Source organism: Pan paniscus, chromosome 8 (genome assembly GCF_029289425.2).
Source record: "Pan paniscus chromosome 8, NHGRI_mPanPan1-v2.0_pri, whole genome shotgun sequence".
Classification (NCBI taxonomy): domain Eukaryota; kingdom Metazoa; phylum Chordata; class Mammalia; order Primates; family Hominidae; genus Pan; species Pan paniscus.
This window is the reverse complement of record NC_073257.2, coordinates 69,496,274-69,520,650: the sequence shown is the minus strand read 5'-3', so window position 1 is coordinate 69,520,650 and position 24,377 is coordinate 69,496,274. Positions and strand designations below refer to the sequence as shown.

The following is a 24,377-nucleotide window of genomic DNA, read 5'->3' as shown; positions in this document are numbered from 1 at the left end:
AAAATGCTTTACGTGCTTTTGAAGGGGATTAATTAAATATGCAGATCAATGTGGGGAGTAATTACCGCCTCAATAATATTAAGTATTCTGATCCAGAAATGAAGGATATCATTCAATTTATTTTACTTTTTATAATTAAATTTATTTTATTTATCAAAATGTTATTTTATAGTATTGTGTATACAAGTTTTGCATTGATTTAAATTTATTGATATATAATTTTTCTTTATAAGCTATTATAAATGAAATTGTTTTCTTAATTTCATTTTTGTATTGTTCATTGCTAGTTTATAGAAATAAACAGTGATCATTATTGCTTTGTGTAGTTGTCTTAAAGAAGATACGGGATACAAACAATTACAAACAAAAATATATATATTTTTATATTTATCTATCTAGTTACTTTTACTTGTAATCTTTATTTCTTCACATGAATTTGATTTACTCTCTAGTGTTTTTTCATGTCAACCGAAATGACTCTCTTTAGCATTTTTTCTTGTAGGGCAGGTCTGCTAGTAGTACATTATTTTACTTTTTGTTTATCTGAAAAACTCTTTATATTTGAAGGATTAACTTCTCTTCATATATTAGTAGAACTGTTGATTGTCAGACTTTTTTTCTGCGCATTGTAAATAATGAGTTGTTTCTGTTTTGCTGTTTTCAAGATACCCTCTTTAGCTTTTGAAAGTTTTGTTATGATGTGTCAAGATTTAGATCTTTTTGAATTCATCCCACTTGCAGTTCACTGAGATTCTTGGATGTACAGATGAATGGTTTTCATGAAATTTGGGGATTTTTTAAATCATTATTTCATCAAATATTGTTTCTTACCCTACATCTCTTTTTCCTCTTCTTTCAGGGTTCTCATTATTATAAATTGATATGCATAATAACATTTCTTATGGTCCTTGGGATCTGTTTATTTTCCTTCGTTCACTTTTCTGTTCATTATAATGGCTAATCTCAATTCATCCCTCTCAAATTATCAGATGCATTCTTCTGCCAGCCCAAATCTTTAGTTGAGCTTCTCTGTGATTTTTTTCTATCAAATACTATATTTTCCAACTTCACAGTTTTTATTTCATTCTTTTTTATTTCTATCTTTTTATCATTATTCTCTCTTTGATGAAACATCATTTGCATACTTTCCTTTAGTTCTTTAAATGTGGCTTATTTCTTTGAAAATATTGAAAATAGGTGATTTTAAAGTTTTGACTAATGATCAAAAATTGTGAATCTTTAAGGGCCATTTCTTGTTGTCTTTCTTTTTTGTATGGGACTTTTTTTTGTATTCCTTTCATGTCATGATTTTTAAATTGAAGACTTGACATTTCATATAATATATAGTGTTCCAACTCTGAAATACAGATTATCTCCCATCCTTAGGTTTTGTTGTTGTTTCTTTTTATAGTTATTTGTTGTCATTGTTAATATTTATTTTGTGACAAATAATTTTTAAAATCTGTATTCATTCTCATGTGGGTCTGCTAAAAATCTCTATTCAGTTAGCTTAGTGGTTGATTAATGAGTGGTCAGTTAAAGAGATTTTCTTAAATAGCTGCAACCAGCGTTTCTCATTCTCTGCAAAGGAGGTAGGTATGTATTGGGGCATACCTTCAATGTTCAGTGAAGCTGTTATTCTCTCTGTTCTTCTCTACAATTAAACATTTTTCTTGAAAAAATATTCCAAGGTTTTTGAAATCCTTTAGTTAATTTCAAGGGCCAGCCCAAAACTTTGCCTTAACTTTCAATTTCTATTTGTACAGGGTCTCAAGTTCAGCCAGAAATGAGAACTTAGGTGTTTTCTTAATGTGCACACAGCCCTCATCATATACTTAAGCCTACATATGTGCACCACCTTCAAAATTAACAGAAATATGCCAGAGGTTTTCAAAGCCCCTCCAAAATTTTATTTCTTGGCTATTTATTTTAACTTTTTGAATTAGTTTACATTTTGCCATATTTTAAATAACAACCTTAATTTAACATTTAAATGATAATGCTAAACAACTGTCATTGATTTCCATTGACAAATGACTCAAGGAAAATGTTAGCACAGGGTGAGCTGCAAGTTATGTAAGCAAAGACAAACCTTGTGAGCGTATTTTTCTCTAAGAAAATGCTACATAAGTAAAATAATGATACTTATCTGAAAATTAAGCTTTGAAACTTCTCAAACCCCATTTTGATCCTTGCAGTGACTGTTTACCTGCTGAGTCACTGTGATTGAAGGCTGTTGGTTTTAAGAGTGCCAAATAACTTGGATGAGAGGGATTGGACTAGGTCAAGTTAAAATGCTACGTTAAGTGTTTATTGCTATTCTTAAGGTCCTTCAGAGATTTACATTGATTAAATTCTCCTCAGATGTGAAAAGCTTTGGCTAATTTCCAAGGATCCAAAAAGTTGATTTTGATAATTTCACTGATGTTCTTATCATTTTTATGCAGAAGAGGACTTTTGGAGGTCCTTATTCTGTCATTCCTGATAATGTCACTTTTCACTTTACATAAGAGTTTCTTTTTTTCTGTGTCATTACCAGCATTTGTTATTTTTGTATTTTTTATAATAGCCATTATAAAAAATAAAATAACATCTCATGGTTTTGCTTTGCATTTCCCTGCTGATAAGTGATGTTTAGCCTTTTTTAAAAAAATAAACACTTGCTATATCTTCTTTTGAGAACTATCTATTTAGATCATTTGTGCATTTTGAATTGCATTATTTGTTTTTATATTGTTGAGTTGTTTGAGTACCTTGTATATTCTGGATATCAATCCCTTGTCAGATGAATAGTTTGCAAATATTTTCTCTCATTCTCTATGTTACCTTTCATTTGGTTGACTGTTTCCTTTGCCGTGAAGCTTTTCAACTTGATGTAATCCCCTTTGTCTTTTTTGCTTTTGTTTTCTGCTTTCGAGGTCTTATTCATAAAATTTTTACCCAGACAAATATCCTGAAGCATTTCCCCTATATTTTCTTTTAGTCGCTTCATACACTTGAGTCTTATATTTAAGTTTTAATCCATTTTTAATTGCTCTTACATGAGAGTTAGAAGTCTGAGAGTTAGAGGTCTAGTTACATTCTTCTGTATATGGATATCTAGTTGTTCCATCATAATTTATTGAAGACACTGTTCTTTCTTCAACATACATTGTTGACAACTTTATCAAAAATTAGTTGGTTGTAGATGCATGGCTTTATTTTTGGGTTCTGTATTCTGTTCCATTGTTACCTGTGTCTGTTTTTATGACAGTACCATACTGTTTTGATTCCTATAGTTTTGTATGACATTTTGAAGTCAGGCAGTGTGATGACTCCAGCTTTATTCTTTTTGTTCATGATTGCTTCTGCTATTTGAGGACTTTTGTGGTATCATACAAATTTTAGGATTTTTTTATATTTCTGTGAACAATGTCATTGGCATTTTGATTGGTGTTGCACTGAATCTGCCTATTGCTTTGGATAGTATTATCAGCAATATTAATTCTTCCAGTCTATGACCATATGACATTTTTCCATTTTTTTCTGTCCTGTTCAGTTTTGTTCATCAGTGATTTTCAGATTTACTTGTAGAAATCTTTCACCTCCTTGGATAAATTCATTCCTAGGTGGTTTTTTATATTAGCTATGATAAATGGGATCCCTTTCTTGATTTTTTAAGCTAGTTTGTTATTTGTATATAGAAATGCTACCTATTTTGTTTGTTGATTTTATGTTAGTGAATTTGTTTATCAGCTCTAAGAGTTTTTGGTGGAATCTTTAGATTTTTCTCTACATGAGGTCATATTATCTGCAGACAGGGTCAATTTGACTTCCTTCTTTCCCATTTGGATGCCCTTCATTTCATTCCCTTGCTTAATTGCTCTGGCCAGGACTTCTAGTAGCATGTTAAATAAGAGCAGTAAATATGGGCAAGGGCAAACTTTTCTTATTCCAGTTCTTACAGGAAAAGCTTTCAACTTTTTCTCATTCAGTAGATGTTAACTGGGGTTTTTCATTTATGGCCTTTATTGTGTTGAGCTACATTCCTTCCAAGCTTAATTGTTGAGAGTTTTTATAATAAAGGAATATTGAATTTTATCAACTGTTTTTCCTACATCTGTTGAGCAATCATATGGTTTTTGTCCTTCATTTTGTTGATGCAATATATCATGTTCATTTATTTTCATGTGTACAATCCATCTTTGCATCCCTGGGATAAATCCCTCTTCATCATAGGTATAATTTTTTTAATGTACTGTTGGAATTGATTTGCAATATTTTTTGAGGACTTTTGCATCTTTGTTCATCTGGGACATTAGCCTGCACTTTCCTTACATTGTTATGTTCTTACCTGGTTTTGGTCTCAGGGGTATTGGTTGTTGTTTGAAGTCTGGTGAAATTTAGCAGTGAAGCCATTCAGTTCTGGGCTTGTGTCTTATTGAGAGGCTGTTTATTACTGATTTAATCTCATTACTTGCTATTGATCTGTTCAGGTTTTCTATTTCTGGTTCAATGTTGGTAAGTTTTATGTGTTCAGGAATTTATCTATTTTCTCTATGTTTTCTAATTTGTTAGTGCATAGTTATTCATAATAGACTCTTAACGGTCCTTTGTATTTCTGTGGTTTCAGTTGGAATGTCTTTTTTGTTTCTGATTTTATTTATGAGTCATTTCTCTTTTTTCTTAGTCTGTCGTTACATAGGGTTATCACTTCCATAGAGAAATAGTAGCATATAATAATGAATCTATCAATAGTTATTTACTGGCCAATAGTTGAACTATTTAGTAACTGTAAAACAACCTAGAAGAAAGGACAATGCGAGAAAATTTTATTTTGTAATTAGACAACTGCATAAGATATTTTATGAGGTGGGTGTTTTGGCTTCACTGCGTAACACTTTACTAAATATCTCGTATTTCTCTGCAGCTAACTCTTTCTAGGTATGACTAATATAAAAGTGGTCAATTGACTTTTTAAAATGATAAAATAAATTGCATGTCATACAGAAATATATTCAACGATATGCCTGAATGACCATCTTACTCAATTTAAAAATGAATAATTTTTGCCACATTTATTCCTGGATGTAAACATGAGAAAGTTATTTTGTAATTACATTTGGGTAAAATGTACAGTTTTACTTCCACTTATACATGCAGTGAAATTCCAGGTTATAAAAAGTATATTCTTCTAAACTGCTCTGTGCTATATAACACTAGTAGGGCCTAAAGTTGTTCTACAAGTTCCTAGTTTACCCCTATAAACTCACCTATGCACTGAGAAAAACAAATACATTCATACTCATCTACATTTAATTAGCCAATTATGTTAGAAAAATAAGAATAAATAAGTACAAGATTAAATATTTTTAAAACAAATATTGTTAAATATGCAAATTAATGAATAAATAAACTAGCATAATTCCGAACCAAATAAATTTGTCTTGCTGCATACCTTGAAGGTTGAAGTGAAAAGTGACATCATTAGGAATGACAGAATAAGGACTTCCAAAATCCTCTTCTCTGTTAAAGCAATAAGAATACCAGCAAACTTATCAAATTCAACTTTTTGGAACCCTGGAAATTAGCCAAAGCTTTTCATATCTGAGGAGAATTTAATAAATGTAAATCTCTGAAGGACCTTAAGTATAGCAATAAACACTTACGTAGCATTTTAACTTGACCTAGTCCAATCCCACTCATCCAAGATATTTGGCACTCTTAAAACCAAAAGCCTTCAATCACAATGACCCAACAGGTAAAAGGTCACTGCAGGGGTCAAAATGGGGTTTGAGAAATTTGAAAGCTTAATTTTCAGATAATTGTCATTATTTTACCTATGTGTCATTTTCCTAGAAAAAAAAATCCACTCACCAAGTTTGTCTTATTTAAGTGTGAATGTGAATTAGGATGGATATTATGAAAAACAGTATAGAAGTTCCTCAAAAAACTACAAATAAAACTACTATATGATCCAACAACCCCACTACTGGGTATATATCCAAAAGAAAGAAAATCAGTATATCAAAGAGATATCTGCACCATCATGGTTATTACAACACTATTCACAATAGCCCAGATACACGATCAACCTAAAGGTCTATCAACACATGAATAAAAAAAATGGTGTATATATGCAACAGACTATCATGTAGCCATAAAAAGAATAAAATCCTGTCATTTGCAGCAACATGGATGAACCTGGAAGACATTAAATTATGTGAAATAAGTCAGGCACAGAAAGAAAAATACTGCATATTCTCACTCATGTGTGGAAGCTAAAAAAGTTGATCTCATAGAAGTAGAAAGTAGAATAGTGGTTATTAGAGGCTGTGGACGGCAGGAAAGCAGTTAGACAGTGGTTGGTTAAAAGATCAAAAATTATAGCTGAACTTGGAAGAGTAAGTTATAGTGTCCTACAGCATTGTAGGATAACTATACTTAATAATTTATTGTACACTTTTGAATAGTTAGAAAAGATTTGGAATGTTCCTAACACAAAGAAATGATAAATACTTGAGGTGATGGATATCCCAATTACTCTGATTTGATCATTACATTGTATACATGAATTGTAATATCACATTACACCCTATAAATATGTACAATTATTATGCTAATTTAAAATACTAATACAAATGTACTAATGTCCCAGTTTGTCACAATGGTAATTAGAATTTAAGATACAAACCATTAAAGGAGAATGTTACTTTAAATAGACTGTCTCACAAAGATAATTTTTCTAGGTACCAGCCCAGCACAGCACAATCAGTACATATTAATGAAGTGCTCCAAATTATTTGTTCTGTTTTTATTTTCTCCATTCTCAGTTCACCCATCCCTCGGAGTATATTACCTATATTGTCACTAGTACTTATCTTTCTTTTGCTGTAGTAAAATCACAAATAATAGGAAAACTCGAATGGTTTGTAATAAATATTTTTCCTGTTTTTTCCGTAAAGCATGACTATCTCTACACTGCCCCAGCAGGCTTCTCAAATGGGATTCTTCACCATAAATGAGATTTAGTCAATTTGGTGTTGGAATTTTCTCCCATTTCTGGTAAAACTTCTGCCTGAGCTGGAGAGCGCCAATCTCTTCTATGAGAAGAACTGAGTAGATGAGAATTTCAGATGTAAAATACTTTGAAAAAGGATAAGAAAATTGCATTTAAGAGTTGTTAGCAAAATTAGAGGACTCTTTGCATGCTAGCCATACCTAAAAGAGAGGTTCTAAATTTATGACCTTGATAGGGGAAGGGTTGATGTGAAGAAAAATCAGAAAAAGAATGAAATAAAGAACAATAGGAGTTTCCATCCACAACATGTACTGTTCCTGGCCTTTTAACATGCAATTAATTTTTTAATCTGAAAGTATTTTAGTTAGTGATATGCTAGGCTTCAAACTACTGATATTCAGATTATGTTGCAGAAATAGTCAATTTTATTTAAGAAAAGCTGGAAAGAGAGTTCCTGGGGGACTTTGACTTGCCTTTTATCATGAATAGCTATAATACTGGGAAAAAAATTTTAGGCTTTTGACACCAGTAACATGAACCCTGAAATAAGGGAGGAAGGCAAGATGAGACCCTTTATTTCTTAAGCTTAATACCAGAAAAGTGAGCAATGAAATAGCATTGTTAGGTGAATAGAATTTCAAGGTGCAAAACAATGTATATTTACATATACATTTACATAAAGAAAATGTGTTTGTACAATATATACTGTATATACTCTCAGAATACATATCAAACATTTTTTCACCTCTAGGGATGGAGTGAGAATGAGTTAGTTGTAAAGTTATTGTCTTAAATTTGTCAATACACATGGCAACTGCTTACATTATTTGTAATGGTGTGTTTGTATATTATCTTTGTGAATTTTTAAAGAAAAAATGTTATGAAAACAAAATAAAGCCTTGATAATGAGTTTGAGGGCTGGGAAACAATAGCCTTTGCTCATTAACATATTAAAGCTGTAAAATGGATATTTTTCCCCATGAGCTTCAATCAAGCTTTTGTATTTCGAATGGAAAAAGATGTGTGGAAAAATGTATTCATTTTTTTCTGATTTTTTTTTTTTTTTTTTTTTGATACTAAGTCTCCTCTGTCGCCCAGGCTCGAGTACAGTGGCGCGATCTCGGCTCACTGCAAGCTCCGCCTCCCGGGTTCAGGCCATTCTCCTGCCTCAGCCTCCCGAGTAGCTGGGACTACAGGCGCCTGCCACCACGCCCGGCTAATTTTTTGTAGTTTTAGTAGAGAGGGGGTTTCACCGTGTTAGCCAGGATGGTCTCGATCTCCTGACCTCGTGATCTGCCCGCCTCGGCCTCCCAAAGTGCTGGGATTACAGGCGTGAGCCACCGCGCCCGGCGTCTGAATTCTTTCTCTAGAGAAAACACAAAGCAAAATTAGATTAAAAATACACATGCATAAAGCGCAGCTCCGCCGTTGTTTCAGTAAATGGTGTGACGTGGCTAGGCAGGGCTTTTTAGGTCTGGACCCAAGTTAACTTGAATGCCACGTAGGCTACAGTTCATTTTTACCAGATTATTTCTTATCTCCTGTAATATATTGCACATATTCACCCATTTAGTTTTACTTATTATTTCTCTAATTTTGGAATTTTCTTCACCATTTCTGCCTACTGAAATGCTAATCAGGTATTGAGCCCCATCTCAGGTGTTACTTTCATGATTAGTTTTTGACTTGCTGACCCTCTGGCAATTGCTGTCTCCCTTGCATATTCACACACTGTTTTCCATTACAGATAATTGTGCATATTTTAGTCTCCACCGCTAGACCCCATCTTCTTTAGGGCAGAGGTTATGTCTTAATTAATATTAAATCTCTATCTGCGTAAGATCGTATACACAACATGTTGAATTGACCTGCATGTAACTGTGAGATGTTCTCATTTCACCCTGTCCCACAGCACTGATCTTAAAAGAAGGTTGGTAATAATCAGGGGTGATTTTCTGAAATTTTGTAATGCCATATCATCACAGATAAAAGCTATGAATAGCTTTTATAAAATATCTCAAATAGTGTTTTAAAATAATATGCGAATTGGTACCATTTGCAATGTAGTATTGTAAATGATTATTTAACTCTAAAAATATTTTCAGATAACATTCTTTCTAGAGCTTTTACTCAACTACATACTAAACTTAAAATTCTATTTTACTCAACCTGCTATGTATCATTTCTCAGTTTTCTTTATTTTCTGACACTGATTTTTCATGTTTATATAACTATTTTAAATTATGCCATAGGAAAAAATCCTTATGCTTTTTTTTATTAAAAAAAACGAGGCCTCACAAAATTCAGATTAAATGTTTTAACTTCCAGTTTAAAGCAGGAACAACAGTTTCCTAGATTTCCAAGAAGAAAGATAATGGTCCTGTTAAGAATGGAAAGTGACTTCTTCCTTTATCGGATAGGGAAGGAAGAAAGAAAGATGTTTTCCTGGAGAATATAGACTGTAGCTCAAAGTGGCAATATCTTTTGCCCATGCAGAAGATAAGACCTAGAACAATGGTGTCAACTCAATAAGAGGAAAGGAGTGGTCCAAGACATGGGGAAAGAAATGGAAAGAATTTCAGATTTTACAGGCAGGGTACATACCTTCTGACAAATTAAGGATGATATTAATATGTTCTACCCTAAATTGATTCATTACGAAAAGAATTGAGAATTGATCATGTACCAGCCTTGCTAAAGACAGATATGTAATCCTGAGCTAAATCTAGAATTAACAAGAGTATAGACTCTTCTGAATCTTTTTGGTGGTGGCAGACTATTTCGAGCAGGTAATATGCTGGAGGTCAAAGGAGGAGACATGAAACAATATTAGATGTTGGGTTTATTCATTTTCCATAAGGATTTTAAATGTTTCCAACTTGTGGAATGATCTTTAGAAATTCGTGTACAATCACCATACAATGACATGATAATCTCTGTTGTCTTGAATTTAGTAAAGGAGGAACTTGAACAAATTATTTAGTGGCCTGCTCTCCCTTCAGTAATCATGGTTTGTTAATGTCAAAAGTGGACAGTTATGTCATTTTACCAGCATGGTGTTAGTAAACTAGTCTTAGAACAAAACAGAGAAGAACACTGTCAAAGTAATCCAAAGTTATAAAAAAACGTGAGCCAGAGACACTGCACAGAACCAAACTCGACGTCTACTGCAACCTGGGACTTCTGATTATGACTTATTTAACCCAGTTTGAAGGTGGGTCTCTTTATAGATAAAGGGCCTAACTTAAACAAATTTGCAAACTCAGCTTCCATCCTAAATTGACAACTTACTTTTTCATAGTAACTCCCTGAAACCTATATATATACCATACATTGGACCGTCAGATTTTTTTCTCAGGTGTCTTGAAGTTGGATTTAGTAATCATGAACAAATTTGCGGCTATAAAGCTTATATGTTTTTGCTAAGTTTATGAGAATACTGAAATTTAAATTGCACGTGTCATTAAGTTCACTGAAAGATGAAACAATTTATAAAATATTATATTAGATAATGTTGAAGAAGATATTTTGAATGTCTATTCTTGCAAAAGATACACAAGTGCAGATGTTAAACATAAGGTTCAAAAGCCTCACCATTCTTTCCTTCTAAAACACCCAAGAAATGTTTCACTATACCTAAGATACCTCATTAGATATAGACTATGCCTATTTCCTTTTGCCAATTATTCATAAACAAGATTGAGAAACTCTAGATATGATGAAAGTACATAATATCTCATTGTAAAACTACGCATAGAATAGGGACATGGTAGAAGGATGTGAACAGTTCGGCACAATTTTATCATCACTGTTTTAAAATACAGATCAAAACATATCATGTGGCAATGTTGAGTTAGTAACACTATTTTTATATGAAATGGAGTATAGATCTATATAATTTATTACATATAGAATGAAGATCTACATTTACAAGTTTGTCAAAAATTTACTTTGAATAAACCAATACGTGGTATATTAGTTAAGGGAATATTTTTCTACAATAATCCTGCCTTGGTTAAACTCAAAGATCTACTACTGATTATCAAGTAATAAACTATACTTGTATCTTTTGACCTCTCTCAATATCACACTTCAAACATATGTAGATTAAGGATAACAGCAAATTTATACAATAATGCTTTGAATGAATAGATTTATGCATATTTATCAATTCATATATATATGTATACAGTCAAAAACAAAATTTTAACAGATTTAAAGATCTAGTTGGCTTTTTTTAGAGATTCACCAATCAGCCAGTATTTCATCTATGAAATTAAAATACACTCTGAGGAGCCTATAAAGGCAGAAAAGGGATGAAGAGGTAGAAAAAAGAGAAAAAAAAATTTGGTTGTTTCAAAGTCACTTTTCTTACAGAATTAAAAGAAAAAAGATTTTCTTCCTTTTAATTTTAAATTTTTATGAGTACATTATAGTTGTACATATTGATGGGGTATACATGTTATTTTGATATTAACATGCAATATGTAATATCAAATATGGGTAATTGGAATATATATTAAGATTTATTATTTCTTCGTATTAATAACATTTTATTTTTTTCTAGCTATTATCAAATGTACAATAAATTATTGTTAACTATGGTCTCCCTATTATGCCATCAAACACTAGAACTTATTGCTTCTATCTAACTGTGTTTTGTACCCATTAATAAGCCCATATTTATTCCCCCCTCTCCACTACCGTTCCCACCATCTGGTAACCATCATTCTATTCATTGGTGTAGAGCTAAAAATGTTGATCACATGAGATCACATAAGAGACACCAACGAGACATCAGTTCTAACCAAATTGATCTCTACTTCCATGAGATCAATTTTTTTTAGCTCCCACATATTAGTGAGAACATGCAACTTTCTTTTTATGCTATTTCAAATTGACTGGGTTCCTTCTGAATGGTTTTGGTGAATCTCCTGTTTTTTGGAAAACTATCCTTTTTTAAAGTTCAGTTTGATTACATGGTGCCTAGCATGACTGATTTATTTCTGGGGGGTGAGATCTGTTGGGGTCTAGTGCAGGAGCTCAGTCCAAAACAATGTCCTTTCATACATTTTATTTAACAACATATATATAGTAAATTTATATGCCTAAGTAATCGAGATTTGAAAATGCTCAATAAATATTAACTATGAAAAAAGAAAACAAATTAAGCAACGAGGTTGTTTTACATTTACACTTTAACATGTTTAAAATTAAATAAATTAGGCTGAGCTCGGTGGCTCACGCCTGTAATCCCTGCACTTTGGGAAGCTGAGGTGGGCAGGTCACTTGAGGTCAGGAGTTAGAGACCAGCCGGGCCAGCAGAGTGAAACCCCATCTCTAATAAAAATACAAAAATTAGCGGGGCATGGTGGTGTGCCCAGCTACTCAGGAGGCTGAGACAGGAGAATCGCTTGAACCTAGGGGGCAGAGGTTGCAGTGAGCCGAGATCGTGCCACTGGACTCCGGCCTGGCCCACAGAGCGAGACTTCATTTCAAAAACAAAACAAAAAACAACAAAAAAGAAACACTAAAATAAATTAAACAATTTCTATAGTTGAGTCTATAGTTACACAATTTGTTTCATTTAACAGGCTCTGTGTTATTTCTGGTAGTGAGACAATAGAACACACATTTGTTTATTTGATAAGTCTTTATTTTACTAGCTGTTTGATACTTATCACATGGATAGCTTCATTTATAGGAGGTTTTTTCCTCAGGAATTTAAAAATATTATTCTAAAAAATAAAATTTAATCTATAAACAACACCCAATTTTTATATGTATTTATAACAACCATAATTTCACATGATATATTTGAAATTGTTCCTATATAAAATATGATTGAAAGGGGGAAGAGTCTTTGGGGAAAATGCTAAAGATGAAACAAAATCAAATAGAAAGCAGATAATTCCACTAAGAAAAGAGAGATATTACCATTTTCTTCTGCATAAGGGAAGCTCAGAATAGGACAAATAATGTCATCACTTCTGTTGTATAAAATGTTTAGCTGACTTGATGTGCTGGAACTTTCAAATACATATTTGTAAATAAATATTCCCATATTACTACTGGAAGTTGAAAGTTGAAGAGCTCAGAGAGTTCTATTTATAAACTAAACATGAGACTACGTTAGGTGACTACGATAATATTCAAGTGTAGTCTAGTGATATTTCTATCTTTTCATTTACCTTTTCTGGCAACCTCCAAGCTGGGTCCTGAGATCTTTCTTTTTCTCATTCTGCACTCTTCACTTGAGTAAACTTGTTCAGGGCCATAACTTCAAATATTATTGCTCCAATGACAAATTTATATTTAGCCATTATCTTTAAACTAGAGACTTGGGGATTAAACAAATCACTTGACATCACCACCTTGATATTTCTTAGGCATTTTACACTTTACACTTATCTCTACCAAAGCAAAATTCTTGATCCCTAGCTGTCTTACTAAGCTAGGGATCAATTCCCTCTGGTCTTCTCCATCTCAGTAAATTACCAATCATATATCCCGCTGTTGGAGTGAAAATTATTTTCTTCATCTCCTGATTCCCATCTATCAGCAAACCTATTAGTTTAATTTCAAAATATAACTCATATCTCTCCCTACCTCACCATCCTTTGAGCAACTATCCATTCTATTCCTGGTCATTATAATCTCTCATAAGTATTTACTTCTAAAATAATCTGCATCTGACCACTTCTTACCCCTACCCTAGGCACTGCAATAGCCTTCTAGCTCTTTCCTGACTTCTACTCTTGTTTCCATATCCTCTATATTTTTTCAACAGTCTGAGTAACCAGCCCCTTCCTACCTCTACTTTCATCCTCTGCATTCTGTGGTTGCTCACTTTATTCAAACAGGTTTCTTTTCTGTTTTTGAACAGTCGTTCTTTCCTATTTCAACTTCTTGGCAAATGATGTTCCTTTGTTGATTCTTAATTGACATAACATTTCTCATTCTTTTCGTGTCAACATGAACCTTTCCTACTCTGAAATCCTTTGCCTTACAACCGTCTATTAAGTGGCTCCCTGACTGCCCTTCCCCAGCTCACTGAGTTACTGTGTTACAGCGCAGTACTGAATTTCTTTCATTTTCCTCTTCAGATCTGTTCTCCCTTTTCTTTAGCTTGCCTTCTGCCAGGGGAGGATGATATAAACCTTTGGTTCTGGTTTGCTTCCACCTGTAAGGAGCTCTGGGAAGAGGTTCGAGGTATGGAAACAAAGCCAGGAAACAAACCTGTTACTCTACCTACCTCCCTGTGATGTGTTCATGGGCTGGTTGTGTCCCTAAAACAAGATCGCTGAGTCCTTGAGTGCTGGGCAACTTCATACAGCTCATTTCTTTAGGTCTAGGGATGGTAATAGCTCAGATGTTCATAGCGGCAAGTCATTGAACTATCACTCATGGTTCTACTAGGCTCAAACCTTTGTAAAAAAAATCCTTTCTGAAAACAAAACAAATAAGCAAGCAAACAAATACAACTGTCTGGTGATTCCAGTGTGAGTCTGCTTATCCAATTGAGTGTGCTTTCAGTTTACTAGTGGGATTCTGACTGAAACAATTATTTTCTTGATTTCCATCATAGCATGATGATAACATGAAATAAATTTTTAATTTATTGGTTTACAATTTACTGTGCTCTGCCCACTGGAATATAAACTCAATAAGGGCAAAGAAAGTCCCTCTTTTGTTCATTTCCATTTTTATTAGTTTCTAAAATAATGTTTAGTATGAAGCAAAGCAGGCACCAAATAAATATTTTTGAATAAATAACTTATGAACTAAAGTAAGAGAAGATAATTATTAGTATGTTAGCATACAAAGAATATAAATTGAAGAATTGAGGTTAATATTAAAGCTGTTAGTATATCCAGCAAATTTTATCTTCTTTGAAAATTTTAGTGTGGAAGAATAGTCTAGTGACTCAAGATCTATACAAATCTTCACAAAGTTGGAGATAAATTTACTAATGTAGAAAACAAAACCAGATGTTTAAACTTTTGTAATGCCAAAGCAGTAAGTGGCTTAAAAGAAATTTAAAGTTTTAGCAGAAAATTTGAATTGTATGCAGATGTTCAGCATTGTACAAGCCTGTAATTTAATCATATGTGATTGCTAGCCAACTCTTCTATTCTGTTCTCATACTAGCTAAGGTAATAGGTAACACTTAGCCACTAATTCTTTAATCCAATTGACTGGGGTACTTATGGCAGAAGAATAAAGCAAACGGATGCTCACATACATAGTTTCTGCTTATCAGGAAGGAGATTTGTTGCCAAGATTGAGATAATAAGTGACTAAAAAACAGAGATAGGTTCAGTGAGAAGATGTACTGAGTCTTCATATTTTAAATCTTTTTGTGTGTGTTACTAGAGCGAAACTTTTCTGACAAGTGGTATATTTTCTATACTTTGACTGACAACCTAATCTCTAGGGAGAACTGAGCATTTCAGTGGATCAAAGACATGTCTTTCACACTCACTGGCTGCTGAGCCCAAAACAGAAAAGAGGCTGCCACAGGGAGATAGTGCAGAAGCCAGAGTGAGGAAGGTGGAGATAAAAGCACAAAGCCTTGTTATGACATTTTTGGAATCAGTTCCTCATTGTTGACCTTTATGAATAAAAGTCTTCCATGCTGAATGAGATTAAATTCTCATATCTTGAATCCTAAGTATTGCATTCCATTGAACCAGCATCTCTTCATTTCAATACAATCATTACTATGTATCTTCATTTAAACATAAAAACATTTAAGTGGTGCTTCATATTTTTAAGTAATAAAAAATTATTACTACACAAAATCTATTGTTTTAAATGAATATTTATTGGCATAGATTCTCTTGATATTTTTTCACCAAGAAAAATAACTATGAAATAATAAGTAGAGTGTAATATATATATTCTATATACACGGAATACACATTAAATTATACACACATACCTACAAATAAAGGTGCTCAAGAAATAATTACTTTAAGGTTATAAGATTATAGATATTTTAATTTTTTACTATTCTTTTTTTATGACAAATAATAAATTTTTATTAGCGTCTTTTCAATTCTACAAATTTTAAAAGTCATTATACATTTTTAAAGGTTACTAAAAATCACTGAAATATGTCTCCACTTAAAATGGAATCAAAGTAATTTATACAATTTTCACCTTTAATATTCATAATTTATTTAAAAGTAGAATAAATTTTAATTCTAAAATGATTATTACATCTTTTTAGAACTGAAATTACATTTCAATGAGTGTAGCTCCACTGTAGTTCATGAGGTTTATACTTAAGAAATATTTAATTAACAAATTAATTTATACCAAACAAAAACAAACTAAAAAAATGCATACGTATAATGAGACAGTTTATGTATGGTAATTACAGATTTGAAATTAAGTCTCCTTTGCAAAGATCAGTGCATTTGGACTGGTTAATCCACTAAATTATCATCTTTGAATAAGAAACCAAAAACAAAAATGACTTGGAAAGAAAAATAGTAGTTTCAAACTGAAAATGACTCTTCCCCTTATTTTAAAATACATAAAATTTTCTAAAACGTAAAATGGAAAGGTTTAATACACAGGAAAAACACTGCACAACTTAACTAAACAAACTAGAAAGAAAATATATTTATATACAGAACTAAGATGAATCCATGCATTATTTTTACAAATATTCACATAGATGGTTTAGAGATAAGTAGTTAAGTGTGTCTCATTAATTAATGGATGCTTTCTAGCCTCTGTCTTCATTAATTTTATTTCCTATTCAACAAAAAATAATGCTTTCAGGATATATTACATATAGAGCAATATCATTTTTATCAGTAATTTGTCTGAAAAAGAGAAAAACTTAAAGCAGAACCCTACAAAGCAAAGCAAACTACAAAGCAAAGAGTAATCACAGTGTTTGCAAAATAGAAATGTGTGACTTTAACTTTACAGCAGGCTGCCTAATTAATTCAGACAGTAGAGAAAGGAGACTGAGGCAGGAAGTAAGAGGTGGGACTAAACTGTTAAGAAGATAATAATTTAAAATAAAACTTCAGAATCCTTATTCTAGGGATTCCTTTAATTCCACTTTGCAACTTTTAATAGGTACACTAATTTACACAGGACACACTACCATTTACTATGTAACATTAAAGCTTTCAGTTTAAGAAACTGGTCACCAACGAGGTGAGAGGCACCAGGGAAAAAAGCCAACCTGCTGAGGAAGACAAAAGAGGGGAATGACAGAAGGAAGCTGGATCTTTTATAATGTAGTTTAGTCACTATGCTGATACTGGAACCATCTACCTCTACATTTCCTGCTATGAGAAATAATGTCTTTGTCTTTAAATGTCTTTTTTAAAAAAAAACAAAAGAAAAGAAACTGGTCAAAAAGTTTTGCATAAGATTCATTTTAAAAATCTTTTTTCCTTAAAACAAAAATGATTAAAAACTTGAGTTTTCTAAAGAAACATATTAATATGAAGTTACGAAGATACACAAAGCTGAAGTATCTGGAACCATTTGGCTGCCTGTAGTCTTCAGCAAGATCACAAAGTACTCAAAAACTCTTTGACCTTTTCAACCAGACTTTCATATTTATCTTTAAAGTCTTCATTAACATCCAGTGTTAAGATAGGCACCTCTTGAAGATAATCGAAGTTGGTTTTCAGTGTCCTATGCAGGAGCCAGCTTTCATGTTTATAATGAAGCTTCTCTAAATATTCAAGAGGAATGCCTTGCTCTTCATTTCTTCCCCGTAAATATATTCTATGTAAGCATTTCTCTGGAGTGGCTCGAAGATAAATGATTCCATCCAATTCAAGGCTTTGGCCAAATTGGTTATTCATCCAGTCATGCCAGTCTTGATAAATTGTCCACTCTGTCTCATTCATGCATTCAGATTCATACAAATTAGATGCAAAAATATACCTGTCACTATACACAGATCGTTCAAAAAATAATACAGGTTTCTCTGCATCTTTGAGCTTGCCATTCAGAGAGGCAAGCTGAGCTCTTATTCGACTGAGACAGGCATATGTTTGGAAGGTAAAAGACCATCGTTCAGGTTTCTCATACATCATCTGAAGAACATTCCCACCATTTTTCTGAGACGTTGTAAGTTCCTCAAATTCATCTTGAGTACTTTGAACATTGCACCGTCTGGCAACAGGTTCAGGAACCACTTCCCAATCTTCACACAATTGTTTAAGGATATTCACAAATGTTGACTTACCTGCAACGATGTTCCCTTCGATGGAGATTTTCTTGATGCGGGTCCCCTCAGAGCTGGCTGAGAGAGACGGGCAGCTTCTCTTGGGCGGGGTGGCCATTCCTTAGTCTTGTGGCGGCCCAGAGCTCTTCCGGCAGAGAGAACTAGGAGGCGGCCACAGGTGCGCGCACTGGAGCTCGCGGCGCCGCTAAGCCAGATCCTGACCTGCCGGGTCAGCTAGTGAGCTCACCGGCCCGCCAGCGGGTGTCGGGGTTGGACCTCGGCGCGCGGAGGCAGCTGAGGACACTGGCAGGCCTGCGGGGCGGCCCCGCCCTCCTCAAGCCCATTTTTTACTATTTTTTATTCATCCATAATTTCTATTTTTCCCTGCTATATTTTCATATATTTATTATATATAATATACTACATATTATACATTTATTACATGCTATAAATTACATGGCTTATACAATGCATTTTATATTATATATAAGAAAAATGTGATTATAATTTTTAAAAGTGCTGACGAATATGGAATAGACTTGTAGACATTAGTAAAATAATTTTTACTCGGTAAAGTTGAGCAGCAAAAACGTGAAAGCAATCTTCAGGAAATCACTTATCTCTGTCCAGAGGCCTAGAATAGGACAGTCTCAAAAGGTATATACAACATGTTTGTTAAGTAACTAAGAATTCACAAATAACTTGCCCGTTTTGAACAAGAAAATTGATGAAACAGTGGTAGAACTGAAGTGTACCTGCAGTAGACTTGCAGATGAGAGAAAAGGTATAAGGGATAGAAATAACAGGATTGGCAAGAAGGGGTATGCCTTATAGCAGAAAGGGTTGGAGATTATTTAGTATTTATCAACATGTACATATGTTGGTCCTCCCATTCTTGCCTTCTGGGAAAGAAAGTCCACAAATAGTAAAGAAAAGGGAGGAGAGGAAAAACATAAAATAAAGCATGGAAAAGAAACACATACATGGCAGAGAGGGAAATCCTCATAAAAAGACACTTAGAAGGCATTGCATCTGGAGTTGGTTCCTTCATGTGCATTATTTGTCTCGCTGACTTCAAGAATGAAGCCTCTGACATTCGTGGTCAGTGTTACAGCTCTTAAAGGTGGCATGGACCCAAACAGAGAGCAGCAGCAAGATTTATTTTGAAGAGTGAAAGAACAAAGCTTCCAAAACAGGTAAGGGGATCCAAGGGGTTGCCTCTGGTGGCTGGGGTGGCCAGCTTTTATTCCCTTATTTCCCAGCCCATATACTGCTGATTGGTCACTTTTACAGAGCACTGATTGGTCCATTTTACAGTGTGCTGATTGGTACATTTTACAGACCTGTAGCTAGCCACAGAGCACTGATTGGTGCGTTTTACAATCCTAGCTACAGAGTGCTGATTGGTGCATTATACAATCCTCTTGTAAGACAGAAAAGTTCTCCAAGTCTCCACTCCACCCAGGAAGTCCAGTGGGCTTCACCTCTCAGAATGACTAGGAAAGTAGAAGTTAAGACAGAGGGCACTGTCACAGTGGCCAGGAAGGAAAGAAGTACAAGTAGAAGAGTTCGGTACATAGTTGAACATGGAACTATGTTGAGATTAGAAAAGACATGTCTGTTGAAGGAAAAAGAGAAATCATGTTTGGCATCTTGAATTTCAGTGATAATCTTAGCTACAACCTATGCAGTAAACAGGTGAAGAAAAATTCAGATTATATGAGATTTGGAGGTAAATAAAATATGACGGGGAAGAGTATAGACTTCAATTTTAAGACGCTTGACAACTGAAGGGAATAGTTACAAAGAAAACAGAAATTTGAGAATTAGACAACTTCATTTTATTTTTGAAGCCAAGTAACATTTTAATCATTGGAGACAAAGACATTGAAAATAATGAAACTATATCATTGATGGCACACGGTTTCTGAGGAAGTAGGATGTTGTTATTATCTTTAAATTGCAATGGAAATAATTCAACTTAAACTAATTTTTAAAAAAAGAAAAGAGAAAATTAAAAATAAGGTCTGCATTGATTCACCATTTCTGACTCTAAAAAGACTTGGTTATTGCTATTTAAGAAAGCTTCCAAAGACTTGGGAGTGACTGCAAAGGAATAGAAGTAAGAGTTGGGTCTAAACTTTAGAACATATTGGGGTGGAATCACTAAGTCATTTTCACTGTGGTCTAATATTTCAGCCCATAAATTAAAAAATTAAAAACAAAACAACTGCAGTAATCACTAATGTTATATTTAAACTAGTTGGCAAACTGACTGAGATTCTAAGCCACCAAGTACTTCCTTGCACATTCACTGCTCTATACTCTTCCCAAGATTTTCCATGTAACTAAAGGGTAAATACTTTATATGAGCTACTACTTTATTTGTTTCTCAATATTTTAAGTATCACCCTCAATTCCACGAAGGCAGAGGGAAAGTGATGCAAGGGCCATGAATCAGAAACATTAACCACATCAGCAGGAGGGACTGTGACTCACAAAATAATGTACAAGGACTGAGTAAAGCTGAAGTTTAGTTAGTCACCATGAATACAGAACATATAGAAATTTAGAAATCAGAGAGGACAGAGTAAGGCAGATAAAGGGGGGTATAACACATGAGAAAGAGGCTGCAGATTAGTTGTTGGTTAAAATATTTTACTTTGTATGCATACACACACACGGCTATCTCTATATATATATATGCTCTCTCTCTCTCTCTTTCTATATATATGACGTCTCTCTCTCTCTCTCTCTCTCTCTATATATATATATATATGTAATTCTCTCTCTCTCTCTCTCTCGATATTTTTCCTGAGGAGATAATTTCATGGGAAAAGGCAAATACACTGAGCAATGGTTTGCAAGATAGAGTGTGATTAGGTGCATAGAGACACATGTAGAAAGTTCATATGAGGTTTTAAAAACAGAATATGAAAGAAAGAGAGAAAAAGTGAGCACACAGGAATGCTCAAAAATGTGGCATTACGAAGCATGTAGTAATGGCACACTGAAGACGTTTTACTTTAAAGTTTTGAAACATCTATCCACAAAGCCTAATTAGCTTTACATTACATTACATTATATTTTTCAGAATGTGTAGGCAAATATTGTCTGCTATCCTCATTTTCCAGTGTCATATAGAAATCTGAGACAACAGGGAAAGTCACACATAAGGACCTGTTAATGAGGTTTTGTGATTGGTTGGACCTGGCCCCTGTGTATAGCTAAACATTTCTCTGTGAATACAGAAACTGGAAGAGAGACCTATCAACCACTTTTTTTGTCTCTCTAATCCAGATTTACAAGATTCTCTTCTGATATTTGTAATCAATATATTTTAAAAAACAAATGTTTACTCAAAGCAAATGTTCAAGATAGCTTTTCTTTTTGAGCTTGAAAATTTACTCTGAAAATTTACAGAATAGGGATTTGCTTGGGAAGAAAATTAAAGAACCAAATATATTATTTTAATTAGGATTATGTTAAAATTTAAGAGTTAAAGGAAAGGAAGACTAAGTGGATAGCTTTGATGACACTATTTTATGGTTATTTTGGAATATATGACTAGATAAAGCTACATCAACATATATAGAAAAGATATGAAGACAGATAAGGAGTTCTCTGTTTTAATGTTTCTGAATATGTGTATGTATGGCTGTAGATAGGTAAGTCCTTCAAAGTAATTTTTAAATAGTCATTATCCCATTAGCTATAATCATGTGTACTCTTAAGAATGTAAAATTAGTTACAATTTCGTGAGTAGAATTTTCAAATACCTTAAAATTTCGAAGAGTCATTCAACATTTTAATTTGCTACATGACAGCATTGGCAGTGTTTGCGTAAACATTGAAATCACCACACTTACTTTTTGAAGAGTCCCTAACAATTTTTTTAATCACCTGGAATTCAAAGATACTACTAATGAAAGTAACAATATTATAACCTCTCCTACACAGGTTTGTGTTCTTGAGAGCCAACTGGTGACACCGTGATGAAACATAGCACTAATAATTGATTAAAGTGACTTCTCTCCTCGCCCCAGTGCTGGGTGATATGTTACACCTGGCAATATATTATTAAGCCCCATTGTCTTGCTGATGCACTGGGACAGAATGTCACTAACGAATCCTTCCCTGAGTGATATATTTCTCCTTCACAAGTTTGGGAAAATCTTAGAATGCACATTCAAAACCAGTCTATGTGTCTAAAGAATAAAATCAACTTACAAAAATCTTAATATCTCAAAGATTGAAATGTGTATATTATGACTGGAAACCCAGGCAATTCAAACTCATGAATAATGCATTTTGGGTGCATTGTGCATTTATGAAAAGAGTCTTCCTCCTGAGGAAAGAATCAGAGAGTAAACGGCAGACACACTGAATGATGGCTTACAAAATGAAGTGTGACTATGGGCCTGGAGATTTATGCAAAAAGCTCCTACAAAGTTTTTTTTTTTTTTAAGACCACTATAAGGTTATAGAATTACTAAAAAAATATATAAATAATAAGCCAAACGGCTGTGGTTTCAAACCCATGTATTTAAATGTCTGACTATCCACATTACAGGAAAAGTAAAGACAAGTGTGTTTCAGAGATCAAAACTTCCTGAGATGAAAAGATGCAGGTAATAGGTAATATTTGCTTGCATGTTACAAAAAAATGGTGTCAGATCTATACTAAAGAACTTGCCAAAAAGTAAACTAAAATGATAATTTAAATTTTCATCCCCGTCAGCCCTCCCAGTCCTTAGAAAAGAAGGTTAGTGACTCATTAAATCTTTTTTTAAATTCAATTTTAGTCATTGAGAGCCACAGGGGAGGATGAAAGGGTGTTCCTGTTCCCCAATTCAAATCAGATATTTCCATGAAAACCAGTATATAAATTAGGATTGCCTGCAAAAGATGGGAGAGACGTGACATGCAGAAATGTGAAGCTCAGGGGCTGCCATGAGTAGAGTGAGAGCATATAGGGAGAATTTGACCTATGTGTCCTAGATTTGGTAAGTAAAGAGATTGATGCCTAGTTATTGTTATCGTCTGCAAAACATGAAGGGCCAAGCATGATTGAAACAGCCCAAAACGCGAGGAAAGCAGAGAGACCAGCAAAAGGAGTTCCATACATTTCCAGAGACTTGCTGGGACAGCATGTCTATATTTTTCTATGGGTCCAGTGGATACTACTGACAGCACTTGAGTTGATAGCTAGGGCTGAGTCTTTCTGAGAGATCACATCCAGTAGTGTTCCTGTGAAGGCTGAGTGATTATTATGAGAACAAAATCAATGTTGTGTGGTGTATTCTTTAAAGACCAGGAGTAGAGGGATGGCCTTGAACAGTTTTCCTGCAGTGGTATTTTCTACATGTAAATGAAATGTTGGGCAAGGAAAAAAGAAAGATTGGATGATAGGAAAGACATAGATATTTTTATACCATAGCCATGAGAGAAATAATGAAAATTAATGCAAAGTTAAAGTTAGGATTTTCATTGCTATCTCTGTTTTAGGGACAATATTGAAATAGAGGTATGAAGGGGTGATGGGGTCATGTTCTAGCATTTTTTATCTGGCATAAAGTTTCAATGCAGGGTGCCAAGTGCATATATTCTTGTGAAATAGAAGGATTTATAAAATTTCTCCTCTTGCTATGCATAGCTATGTACATGAGAAAATAAAATTAAAATTAATTTAATAAAAATGAATACCCAAAACTTATCCCATCTTAAATATCAAAAGCATGCTAAATCCTTTGGCTATGCTAAGGCATAGGTGCAAGGACTCAAAAAGCCAATAATTATTTCAGAGTTTAATAAATAAATTATTTTGCTATTATTATATGTTTTAAAATCAGCTACCAAAACAGCATGGTAATTATATTAAAAATAGGTACATATACCAATAAAACAGAATAGAGAATCCAGAAACAAAGCCAAATACTTACAGCCAACTGATCTTTGACAAAGCAAACAAAAACATAAAGTGGGGAAAGGACATGCTATTCAACAAATGGTGCCGGGATAATTGGCAAGCCACGTGTAGAATAATGAAACTGTATCCTCATCTCTCACCTTACACAAAAATCAACTCAAGATGGATCAAAGACTTACATCTAAGACCTGAAACCATAAAAATTCTAGAAGATAACATTGGAAAAAACCCTTCTAGAC

The 24,377-nt window shown here is 33.6% G+C and overlaps 1 protein-coding gene across 1 annotated transcript; it reads right to left on the bottom strand.

Annotated features, from left to right (window-relative positions):
- Positions 1 to 16,036: 16,036 nt before the first annotated feature.
- LOC117974604 (deoxycytidine kinase-like) lies at positions 16,037 to 18,547 on the bottom strand. Its single transcript, XM_034930590.3, has one exon. It carries the CDS (start codon positions 18,325 to 18,327, stop codon positions 17,545 to 17,547), a length of 783 nt encoding a protein of 260 aa, XP_034786481.2. The 5' UTR covers positions 18,328 to 18,547; the 3' UTR covers positions 16,037 to 17,544.
- Positions 18,548 to 24,377: the final 5,830 nt, after the last annotated feature.

Excerpts from the sequence above, each read along its gene's own strand:
- LOC117974604 (XM_034930590.3), bottom strand. The coding sequence starts at position 18,327 with ATGGCCACCCCGCCCAAGAGAAGCTGCCCGTCTCTCTCAGCCAGCTCT.